Source organism: Neopsephotus bourkii, unplaced genomic scaffold (assembly GCF_033783945.1).
Source record: "Neopsephotus bourkii isolate Nb327-2 ecotype Australia unplaced genomic scaffold, CSIRO-AGI_Nbou_v1 NB_1376, whole genome shotgun sequence".
Lineage (NCBI taxonomy): Eukaryota > Metazoa > Chordata > Aves > Psittaciformes > Psittacidae > Neopsephotus > Neopsephotus bourkii.
In genome coordinates, this window is record NW_026901855.1 from 3,724,546 (window position 1) to 3,736,846 (window position 12,301).

At 48.3% G+C, this 12,301-nt stretch overlaps 1 protein-coding gene across 3 annotated transcripts in view; it reads left to right on the top strand.

Moving 5' to 3' along the window:
• The window catches only part of ADCK1 (aarF domain containing kinase 1), a 78,778-nt gene extending 69,039 nt beyond the window's left edge, over window positions 1-9,739 (top strand). For all 3 annotated transcript variants that reach the window (XM_061367516.1, XM_061367515.1, XM_061367517.1), the window contains 4 exons: window positions 2,896-3,045; window positions 3,210-3,407; window positions 7,114-7,307; window positions 8,746-9,739. In XM_061367516.1, the coding sequence (XP_061223500.1) occupies window positions 2,896-3,045; window positions 3,210-3,407; window positions 7,114-7,307; window positions 8,746-8,917 (714 nt within the window). In that variant the 3' untranslated portion in view covers window positions 8,918-9,739. The remainder of the gene's footprint in view (window positions 1-2,895; window positions 3,046-3,209; window positions 3,408-7,113; window positions 7,308-8,745) is intronic.
• Window positions 9,740-12,301: the final 2,562 nt, after the last annotated feature.

Consider the following 12,301-nt stretch of genomic DNA (forward strand, 5'->3'; position numbering starts at 1 on the left):
GTTTTCTCATGTCACCTGACAGCATTCTTCCAGTGTGGTTTATGTATGTTATTTATCCAGTACCCTTCTTAATAACGGTGGCATAAAGGCTCATAGTGAGGAGTCACAGTACTGGAGAATTAATGTGTGTAAGGTTTTCCATGTTTTTTTTCCTAAACTTTTTCTCTAGAAACGTGAACTCCTTTTTTGTCTGCATTATATAATGATAGGTCACTCTTCACATATTACACTGTAAGCCCTAGATATATGACCTTCCTTTTTTGTTTAGAATTTGACAGTATTGGTGCTTTCTATCTTAATTCAATATAAATCCTATTTTTTGTCAACAGACAAAAATATGGAAAAATACTTCAGTGTGCAGCACAGTTCCATCTCTTACACTGGGTAATTTTGTTTTCCAAACTTAAGAGCGTTTATATGTTTATGTCATAAATCCCTGTAACATATCTTCTGTATGCTAATGAAGTTGTACAGAATGCTTTCTTAAAGAAGTTGTACAGAATTCTTTCTTAAAGAAGCCATAAAAGCATAGTTTCAACTACTGCAGATATTCAAGGTTGCATGCTGGGGAAGAGGTAACTATCAATACAGCAGGGAAAGAAGAGAGAATGGGGATCTTGCAGTGAAGTTTGTCTTGTACCCATGACCTAGGCTATGAGTCTGATCAGGACTGTGACCCCTCTGTTTTCATGGAAAGGTGGGAAGATGAATCCCCAAGCTGCTTTTGTGTTCCTTTGTTGTCTGCAAAAGGCTATGGCCACAGATCAGTTTAGTAACCTGTCTGCTGATTCAGGAGAAGAGACCTTTCCTGCATCTGGAGTCTATAGCCACCCCATAAGATGCTGTTATGAGGGTAGTGTGGATAACTTCGTAAGAGGTGCTTTTATAGGATTATAGGATATTTGAGATTGGAAGGGGCTTCAGGAAGTCTCCTCTAAAACCTCCTAAGGCAGGGTCAGCTGTGAGGTCAGACCAACTTACTCAAGGTGTTATCCAGCCAGATCTAAAACTTCCAAGGATGGTGGTTGCACAACCTCTATGGGCAACTTGTTCCACTGTTTCACTTTCTCAGCGTATGCCATTACCACAGTGCAGAAGGACAATCGGCTGTCTTTGATGCAACCCATATTCTGGTGCCCCAAATTATTAGCTTTCCAGGTTTTAGCCATGACCAACCCACAGGTTTTCAGAACTGCCACCCCTTGTATGGATTTGTGTTTAATGAGTATGAGACATCACATTGTGCCCTAGATTGTCCCCAGGTCCTCATCTTCAATAATTCTGTGCTCTTCCAGGTTCCTGGAGGGCAAAGAGTGAGGCAGAGAGGGCAAAATGCAGCTCCTTCAGTGTGTGCACAGGTGTTCTGGTTGATACTATGATCAGTCATGATGTCCAAGTCCATTCTGCCTGGTGTGCAGGTCCCTGGGAGGCTGTGTGAATGAGTGACTGGCTTAAAACAGACTTTGTGGCATGTCCTTGGACTGTCAGCAAGTGCTACTCAGCTCTTCTAGGAGGTCACAGCACCTGGTACTTTGGTCCTATCCACTTTTAGAGCTTGTTGATCTAGGAGACCTATAAGGGTCACTTCATTGCTCCATTGAGCTTGCTGGTGATTGAGGAGGGAAACATTCCCCTCAGTTAAGTAGTTTAAATAACACCGGTGTGGCATTAGGGGAGCTGCACTACAAGGAGACTTGTAGGGCTGTGCTATGACACCTGTGCGTGTGATTTGGCATGGGGGCAGCATTCTCCGTGATTCAGCAGTGTGGCTCCAAGTCCCATTTGAGGGATGGAGTGTTGTCCCACCTGGTCCTACAGCTGTCCCTGTTGGTGTGTTACAGGAAGGGTTCCTGTTCTTCCTCCTTATTTTTAGTTATTTGGGCACTGTTCATAATGAATGCTCTTCTTGGAGGTGGTCGCATTTCAGAGGTTGGTAAAACAAGCCCTTTCCTGGGTGAATGTCTGCAGGATGAGCTTTCATTAGTATCCCATTACTTCTTCTACCACTTCTGCTTATGGGGACATCTGCCTGTTTGCTGCTTATGCCGTGTGTCTAGGGACATGCTTGGAATAATTTATAATGATTGTCTTTTAATTGCTTGTTCAGCACTCCACTGTAGAGCTCTGTGCCGCTCTCTGACGGCAGAGAGGGCTGGTGGTGGGATGTCAAAGCAAGGCACATTGCTGTGTTAGTGCAAGGCAAGGGATTGATCCTAGGCCCTGGGGATGTTTGCTTGCTCCTAGGAGGTTTTAAACTCTAATAACATCTCTTGGTGGCAAGGAGCAGTGGCATGGAGGAACACAGCAGTGACAGGATGATTTAAACAGCCTTTCTGTGCTTCTCCATTTTCACAGGCATTGCAAACCAGATTAGCAGGGGTTTGAGGAAAGAAAGAGGGAAAGTGGGATGGAGGGAGGGAAGAGGGAGTCCATGTTTATTCTGGTAAGCAGATTGACAGGCTCTGTCTCTTCCCACCCCTTCTCTGCTGACTCCTGCTGCCATCCACGGATGGAAACACCCAAGTCTTCCTTCAAGTGGTCTTTCACCACCCAATCAGCTCTTTCCATGCCTTCCCTGTGAATGCTTGTCTGCCCCTATCTGCTGTCTTACTTTTTTCCCACTGCTGGAAACCCCATTCCTACTCATAGGTATTTTCTCTCTTTTATGCCAGGCAAGTGTCCTTAAAACCCCCCTGACCTCACAAACACCAGGGTAGATGCCAGCAGACACCCTGTGCATTCCTCAGTGTGAGGAGCTGCAAGAGCTCTGCATGGGGACATTGGCACGTACCAGACCCTTGCTCCCTGCAGTGCTGGCACATGGGGGCTGCCTCCCCTCCTTGGCAGGCACCCTGCTGTGGTGGCACTGTGTGACCATCTCCTGTCTTCTCACAGATCTCTCGCAATCTGGGGAAACTCTACAGTGAAATGATCTTTGTGAATGGCTTTGTGCACTGTGACCCACACCCAGGCAATGTGCTAGTGAAGAAATGCCCAGCCTCCGGCAAGGCCCACATTATCCTGCTGGACCATGGGCTCTACCAGGTATGTAGTGATGGGGGGCTTCTGGGGCCTCTGGAGGTGCCTGTGGGCACCAGGCTGAAAAAGCATACCCAGCTGCAGCCTTGTCTCTCTAAGCCCATATGGATACATTTTTCCCCAGTTTCCTTTCTGTCATGGTATTCTGGGGGCCATGTCTTCCTCCCCAGGTGCTGAGTGAGTCCTTCCGTATGGATTACTGCCGCCTTTGGCAGGCCCTCATCAAGGCTGATATGAAGAGGGTACAGAAGTACAGCCGGCGGCTTGGGGCAGGGGATATGTACCCTCTCTTTGCCTGTGTGGTGACCGCCAGATCCTGGGAGGCTGTCAACAGAGGCATTGACAAGTCACCAGTCTCAGCCAGTGAGGTAGGTCCTGAGTGTCTTTCTCTATTGTGTGCCCTTCCTTTTCCTTGGGTACCCTTCTTTCCTGTAACCACTTGCTCCACTGGTGCTGCAGCAGTGTGGGGCAACCCCTGGCAGCCCTGTAGCAAATTCTGCAATGATAGCTGGGCCAGAAAAATCCAGAACTTCCTTCTACTATGGATTTTATAGTGGCTGAACTTAATTTCCCATTTTCAATTGTCATGGGCTGCTTAAATTTTGTATAATATTTTAATGGCTAAGTGTTCGCCAGTTCTGGCAGGGGAAATGTTTGTAGATCAGCCTTTTATTTAAAAAGTGTGGAATGCAGCTGTGCAGGGAACCATCAAGGAGGATAAGTTAAGGTAGAAGAGACGTAAAGGCATAGTGGGAAGACATGAGAAGGATAATGCATTATCACTATTCATGTAAATGACTATCAGCACTGATACAAGCTCCTAAAACCCCTTGGAAATTACCTCCCAATCAGAAACCCTATTAACTTGGAGTCAAGGTTGCTTAACTGCAGATCCTGTCAACTCAATCACTACAAATCTAGGAAACTGCCACTTACATTCTTCTCCATTTCCTATACACACGTGCTGGGCTCCTGCTCATGCTTATTCGCAATCCTGAAACACACACCCCACCGTAAGAATAGTAGCAGCCCTTGCCAACTGTGCTGTTTTTAGACGTGAGCATATAGTGCTGTGTTTTCAGCCAGTGGACTAGTGTCTACAGGTAGAAACATGTTCCTATGGTTTGTTTTTGTTTTTATCTGCATTCATTTGTAGTAGTGAGAATGAAATTCATTTAAGTAGCATTATAATATAGTCCTGTGAAATTCCTTTGGGTTGGCATTTTGTTTTGATGGATGTGGCAGAATTTACTGCACTGGGTTGCCATTATCCATAGCAATGAGTTGGTCAGATACCTTGGGTACTGGACTCCCCCCTCACACAGTACTCTGATTGCTTCCTACCTGAGTTAATTTTCTGCATGTATTTTCTGCAGCAATAATGTAGTGACTGTCTAGCAGAGCTGTGCTTGATCTGGTGAGCTCTGGAGATGGCAGTTCCAGAAAAAAATCCAGAGGCACCAAAGTGAATCAACACAGAGCTGACTTTACTATTCTAAGGTCAGTGTTGAATCTGAGCTAAAAGGCAACGTTTATCCTAAACTGGATTGTGAATGTTATGCCAGAGGTGTAACTGCAGCTACATGGTGCCTTGTGAACTTTGTCATTGAGTTGAATTGCATGTATGGAGCCAGCTCTGTTGTCTTTGCCTACATGACATAATTAATGCTGAAACTGGATAATCCTGCAGCAGATAATGGGGAGCTGAGCAGATTTGCTGTGGCATTAGGAAATGAGCTGCTGCTTGCCCTTAGTTTAGAGGTGCATTTGAAAGATTGTATCAGCAGCAAGAGCCATGTGCACCCATCGGGGCAGATACCAGCGGTGTAGAGCTCCAGAGTGTGCTCAAGGATGTATGGACATGAGAGTAGTCTGTGAGACAAGGAAGCAGCCCTTGTGAAACAAAATCTTTTATTTGTAATGTTGTGTCCAGTCTGGGGCACTGCATCTCAGGAAACCTTTGATGAAACTGGGCCGAGTTCAGTAGGAAGCTGCAAGGATTGGTGGTCAAACAGATGTAACCCATGAGGTAAGCCCTGGCAAGTTAGGGCAGAAATGTCTAGAAAAGTATGGTTCAATAAGAGCTGTAGTAGTAGTGATTTTCAAATCTGCTAAAGACTGCTGCAAAGAGGGCAAGAAGTAATGGGTTTAAATTCAGCTAAGGAGATTGGGCTGAAACATGGGAAAAGCCAGATCTAATGGCAGGGCCACTGTAATGGTGGTATGGATGGTCAGGAAGGCTTTGAATCACATCACTGGAGAGTTTTAGGAGCAGGCTAGGCAAATGTGTGAGGATTGCTATAGGTGTAGTTCCTGCCTTCAGCCATGGCCAGGCAGCTGACCACTCAGGGTGCCTGCTAGACTCATCTCATCTGATTTTATGATTGTGTTTTGCTGCATCCTGCAGCAGCCTCAGTGACTGCAGCCAAGAGGCTTTTCTCAGGTCCTGTGGCATAGCTCATTTCTTCCTGAGCATGCAGGCTTCACCCTTGACAGAAATGGCAGTTGTGATGACAGATCATGTGGCTCTTTTGTGATGTGGACAAGCAGCTGGAGCTAAAAATACAAAGAAAATAAATAGAAATTAAACCTTGTATGTGTAAAATAAAGTAGGCTCTGCAGTGATGCTGCCCAGGGTAAGGGATAAGACATAATCGGGGAGGAATTTTCTGCCAACAAGTAACAGAGTGAAACATTACACATTTAGAAGAGCTAAGCTTCCTGCTGAAGCCCTGTGTATTTGGGCAGTGACAGAAGCAGGAGGACACAAAGATTTATTTGTCAGCAGCAAAGCAATCATGGTGGTATGTGAGCTGTATACATGCCTGACCATCACGACCTGCACACTCTATTTGTGCAGGTCTGTTCCTTTCTAGTAAGTCTGAAGTTCACAAAGAGTGAGTGTGAGATCCCATATCCTGAAATAGAGACCAGCTGACCCTCATTCCAGAGGAGGAAAGGTTTTAGAGCTGGCCTTTCCCACAAAGGAGCCTGCTCCCTGTAAGAAGTTTTTTACTGCCCTTTGCATGTGTCCTGCTGGATTCAGGAAATTTCAGATGTTCCAGGGACTTCTATTTGGATTTGCTGATTCGTTTCATGGCCTCTGTAGGAGGAGGCAGGGACACAGTATGTGTATGGGATCAGCTCCACACCACACTGTATGACATTTACTAGGATGGTAGGGGAACTCAAATCTAAAAAGAGACAGAGGAGTGGGGGCTGCCTGTCTTGCATGCTGTGGTGGTTCATGTTTGGAGGGGAGCCCGTGGCTCAGGTTGTATTTATTAGTTATTACTGGGATCTTACAATGGACAGTGTGTTTGTTAGAAGCTGGGAAAGCAAGGAACATGAAAGATCACTCTGTATGTACCTGGATCTTACACTCTTTACTTAAGCATCTGCTAGTGGCTGCTGCCAGACAGGCTATGAGTCTAGATAGACCCTTAATCTGACAGATGACAGTTTTTGATCTTTTGGGTTAGTGCGACACTTAACTGCATAATGCTTTCTCACCTCTGCTGAGTTGTGCTTAGGACAAAGGACTCAACTAGGGAAACAGCTTCATCAGCATAGCATAAAGCCATCAGTTGCATGGGACAGCAAGACAAGGAGCAGCCTGGTTGTCCTTTCAGCATGCCTCCACCTTCCTGAGCAGTCTGTGCTACATGCAGCTCCGCCAGCTTTGGGGATGGTGAGGTGAGACTCAGTCAAAAGGTTGCAAGGGCAGTAATGAGACATGGTTACTGCAGGCTGCCTGGGGTCAAGAACTGAGATAGCAGCAGGTGCCCTGCTCTTCTGAGATGCTATTAATTTAGCCAGTGAGGGGACAGGGCCGTATCTCACTGAGGAGCAGGTAGAATATGGCAGGAATGATCTGTGACTGTGCTGTGAGTAGTTGGGACAGCTGGGTCTGCAGGAAAGCAGGACAAAGAGCTCTTTAGCTTTTGACCTAGAGTCATGGTCTGGAAAGACACCATCTCCTCCTGCCAAATCTCAGCTGCACCTGGACCTGGCTTTGCCATGCACTCTCAGCTTCTCTCTCCTTTCTCCCTGACATGATGCGGCTGGCTGCAGGATATGGAGATCCGGTCCAACACTGCTACTTACCTACCCCAGATCACCCAGCTGCTCAACAATGTCCCCCGCCAGATGCTGCTGCTGCTGAAGACCAACGACTTATTAAGGGGGATTGAATTAGCTCTGAACACACGGGCCAGTGCCAGCTCCTTCCTCAACATGTCTCGCTGCTGCATCAGAGCCGTTTCCAAGTAAGTCCCTTCTTCAGGCACCACAGGCCAGTCATGGAGCAGCAGGGACTGGTTGTCCCTGGAGGCAAGGAGCCAGGGAGTATCCCAGGGCCAGTAGGCCAGCCAGGGCTCAGTCCCACAGGAGCTGGCCAAGGCAAGCAGGACAGACTCTGAGAGGTCAGGTCCAATCGAAAGTCCCATGTTGTAATGCAACTTCATGGTGACAGGGCAGGTCCAAGGTCAAACCAGAAAGTCAATATGTAGATCAGGTGTGGTGGTTGTCAGGCATGTCTATAGTGACAAGGCAGGGCTGACGTCAAGCAAGAGGTCAGTAGGTGAGCTGAAGTACAGGTCAAGGGGAGCAAAGCATGAGCTGGAGGCCATTGCTCCTCCAGTGTAGCTCAGGCAGGGACTGAAGGTGCAGGTCTGAGATTAGCCTGAGTTCCTGAACCCATGAGCAGAAGACTGGGGGAGGTCCCAGGCTAGTCAGGGACATAAAGGCTTATTAGCACCCCCTACTTAGGGCCCTTACAAGGCCCAACTTGACCTCTTGCCCTCTTACTCTTAGCTGTGGACCATTCCCACTCAATAGCACATCTCCTGTGGTCCTACCCCTGCTCAGTTGCACATCTCGGCCTGTCTGTGTTCTCACGCTCATCAGCTTCTCCAGAGGACAGGTCTGTCACCCTGTGGCTGGGGACAGGGTTGGAGTTGGAGGCCTTAGGGTTTAGGGTTTGGTCCCTCCAGAGGAGGAGAAAGGGTTTCCTGTCCATTAGAGGCATCACCACTGGAAAGTATTTGTGGGTAGGAAAGATCACTGAAAGTTTACTGCTGCCAGTTTCTCCAGCCTAATTGAGGGGCTAGGGCTGACTGTGAAGATCAGGCTGATATTTAAAAGCCAGGAGCAGGAGTCGTGCAAGCAATTTCCATCTGTGAGTCTTATGAGTCAATGCACTTCTGCCTCAGATTCCTCCTCCTTGCAGGAGAAATAACGTCTCACTGATGAGAGACATGCAAATCCCAGTTAACCTCTGCTTCTAAGGAAAGGTGGAGAATTATTTTTCCTGGAATTAGTGTGTCAGGATTGCTGGGCTCTTATGAGTGTGTTACCAGGAAAGGATGACTATAGGAGTGTGTACCTATTCCTTTTAGCTGAAGTGAAGCTGGGCATAGAAGCAGAGGAAGCCATAACTCAGAGTCAATATGTACAGGGGCGAGAACTGGGCTCACAAGGGAGCAGGCTGTCTTTTCTGCCAGATTCGTGCTAGGAAGGCAGTCCCCAGCTCACCAGGAGCATTACCTGGAAAAAAATCCCTATTCCCATGGGTCTCCACTGCTAGTGATTCTCCAGATGTGGGATGTTCCCCTCCCCTGGGGAGGGGATGAAGATGTATGACATGCTGCCTTCCCGCTGGGCTTCATCCTGCCGCATCTAATGCAGCTGTTTCTCTCATTCTAGGTACCAGAGAAGCAAGAGTCACTCGCTTTACAGGAAGGCCCAAATCTCACTCACGGAAGCCCTGAGCCTGTGGCAGATCAGCTTGTATGAACTCTTCCTCTGGCTGAAGGGTTCTCAGCTGGGGAACTGGGTCATTGCTCTCCTGAGGCGGAGGCACCATTCTATGTACTGACATGAACTGGTGGGAGAGGCCCAGGTGTTCCCGCCCTCCCTTCTGCTCTCCACAGCACATTTGCCTTTCTGACTGTCTCTGCTATTCTGTGGGCTGTTTTAGGGTCTTGTTCTATGTTACATGCTGCACTGTCTTTCTGTCTTTGCCTGTTACAGCATTAGCTTTCTCTGTGGCACTGGGAGCTGAAGTTGGTACTGGAGCTCTGCCGTTTCATGGTTTAGGAAAAGGAGGTGTGGGATACTGTATGCCAGGAAAGGCAGGGTGCTTTCTTTCCCCATCTGAGCAGGGCAAATTGCATTTAGATTCCAGTAGAAAGCAAAATCCTCTCCTTGGCTCTTTCTTAAATAATCTTATGTAATTTAAGAGAATGCCAACCCTGCCTAGAACGCCTCACATGTCTCAGCCCCTCAGAGAGAGGTGGTCAGTCCCTTTAAAATCTAGTAGTGTTTATGTTAGTTTTTGCAATCTCCTTAGTCTGATTTCTGTTCAGGTGTGCAGAGAGTTTCTCAGAGGACTGAGACCTTGTGGAGAGCTGGCACTAGGGCTTCCTCTTCCACCACCGGGGAAAGGGGAAATTGTGATAGTGGTGGACTGGGACTCCAGCTTTCTGAGGTTCATCTCCAGTCCTGTCAGCAAGTGCCTCTGTGTCTTTGGACTTTTCCTGGTCTGTTTCCTTTCAGGTGAAATGGGGGAAGGGGACAATGGTCCTGCCTCTTTTCCAAAATTCAGGAGGAATGACAACTCAGGGCTCTGAAACTGCTGGTAATGTGTGTGTTCTGTAATGTACTGCCACATAGCAAAATAAATGTGTTGTAGCAAAGACCTCTGGGGAGGAGTGCCTGGCTGTGCACTCAGGGTGACATTTGGGCCTCTAACTTCAGTACTGTTCCTGTTTCTCCACTGAGTGAGGGATGCCAGGCAGCGCTGCTACCCGCTTGCAAGCCAAATAAAGTGACCTCTTGGTCCTTCCTCTTCCTAAGAGGTTTGTTCCATATCTGGGCCTTCTGGAGCTGCGTCAGATGTGTATTGGGATAGAATGGAGGAGAGGGTGTCATTCTGCTGGGAGGACGTGCCACTTCTTGCCATCCAGATCCACTCTCAGCCTGCCTCCTCCCTGCCTGCGGGAGTGCACTGCAGCACATCTGTGAGATGTCACCATCCCTGTGCCATGCACTGAGCATTTCACCTCATCACTGCCTATGACGTTTCCCTGTTCCTGCCTCAGACAAAAACCTGCCACTTGCTCAGTGGTACAAGTGACAGATCTGATGGCTCTGACTCTGCAGCTATGGGACAGTTACCAAGAAGTCTCATCGAGAAGCCTTCTTTATGTGAGACACATTTGGGATCCTGGGAGACATCCCTGATGCTTGTGAGGACTTCTGTAGCCAGAAAGGGTGGGTGGAGGTGACTCCTCAGATCATTTCAACTTTCTCATAAACTGTCTTGGTGAAAAGGGACACAAGGAACAGATGGGAACATCCCTTTACTGCCAGTGGGCTTACTAAGATGAGGGTTATTACTTAGACGCTAGGCTGTGCCTGAGGGCAGACCACAGGACCGTACACTCTGTTTGCGTGTGGTTTCCAAGCTTGCACTGGTGTGAGACCTCACTTTGCAGTGAGTCTGTTTGCATGGGAAGGAAGGCAGGAAGCAGAGTGTGGGTGAGTGTGTGTGTCAGGCTCTGAGAAACTGATGCTCTTGCTTGCTGTGTGGGAGAGAGACGGGGTGTAATCCAGAAAAGGTACCTTACTACAGGTGTGCTTGGGCATGAGTTAATGATTGTGGACATGTGGCTTATGACAGCGACTGTGTACATGTGCAAGAGTGTAGGCACAGCTGCCTACCTCAGGACTGCCAAGAAGTGGTGTGTGACTGGTAGAGTTGTGAATGGGGAATTACGGAATATGGATGTTTGGTCTCCTGTGCAGTCAAATCACCTGACCCTGGCATTAGCTCTCTGAGCCCTTCCTACCGTGGGGCAGCAGCAGAGTGATGTGACTTCCCATGCTTGCTAAGAGCAAAAGAAAGAAACCCTGGTAAGACTGAATGTTCTTGCAAAGCTTGTCCCCAGCATGTGGAATGACCCTCTGACTTCTGGCTTGTGTGGTGGTGTCAGGGAATGGAGTGGTGGTGTTTGCAGTGATGAGACTCCTGAGTCGACAAAGAGTCACAGGGCCCTGGAATATTGGTCCTGCAGCCTGTACATGAGTAATCTTGCTTACGTAAGCAGTTCAGCTGAATCAGTGACTTGCTCAGGCACTTAATGGCTTGTAGGCTGGCCAGTGTGGGTGGGCCTGCCATGTTCTCCTCACAAGTAGAGCTCTGCTCAGAAAATTGGCTTGGTGCACCCAGTAACGTCCAGGAGACCCACCAGCAGTGGTCACTGACTGCACATCCTCATCATATAGCTGCCACTGCAAATACCTTTTCCTGTCCATGTCTGGGTATGCTGACCAGAGCACCATGTGGGTCTCACTAACGTGTGTGAAAGCGAGACCCTGATTGTGTCCCTCACTTCCAGACAATTCCATATTGTGGACGGTCTCCCTGCAGCTGCGTTTGCAATGACTGTTGAGCCCCCAGCCGACTCTTGGCCATGCCTGTTCTTTCATCCTTCCAGAATCCCACCAACTGAATGCTAGTCCTGGGGCCTGAGAAAGGTTCTGGCTCTGAAAGTGGTAGGGAACCAGCAGCCTCTCAGACTCATTTAGGCAGCATGCAGCAGGCAGAGTGGGGTGTGTTTGGAAGAGCTCTGTCTATTGTCATTAGTCTCTGCCAGGAGGCTGCATGCTTCAGTGTTAGCAGTGGGACTCCTCCGTCAACTGTGCTCAGCTCTCACCCTTCCCACAGTCAATCAGTGAGGGTTTGCCTGAGGAAAGAACAAGCAAACACCCGGAGTTTGACCCTTTAACATTCGTGCCTTGTCTTTCTTCTGAAAGCTCGCAAAGGTAAATGTGTTAAAAGGGTTTTGAAAAGACACTTTCTCATCCCGATTTGTGGTTGTGAAACATGGGTAACCTGGATCAGCTCTGTGCACTTGGCCTCTCCTTCCAACCTCTGTTTATTCGTGTTTTCACCAGTAGCAGCCAGCCTCTGCTGCTCTGCTTGCAGGTGGCTGCTGTCTGCCCAGCTTCAGCTGTGAGGAGGGAACAGAGGTTTGGTGCGGGCACTAACTCTTGGCCTCGCAGCAGGCTCCTGAGCACATCAACTCTTTCTCAGGGTTGACAAGTGAGTGGTAAGAGCTGGGGTCAGAGGTGCAAAACTCATGGGCAGCTTTCAGCTCCTCTAATATGAAATACTACATTGGAACCTTGCAGCATCTCCCATCCTGAAGGCTCTCAGTGCTCTGCAAAAGTGTTGGGGAGCCGGCAGTCACTTCAC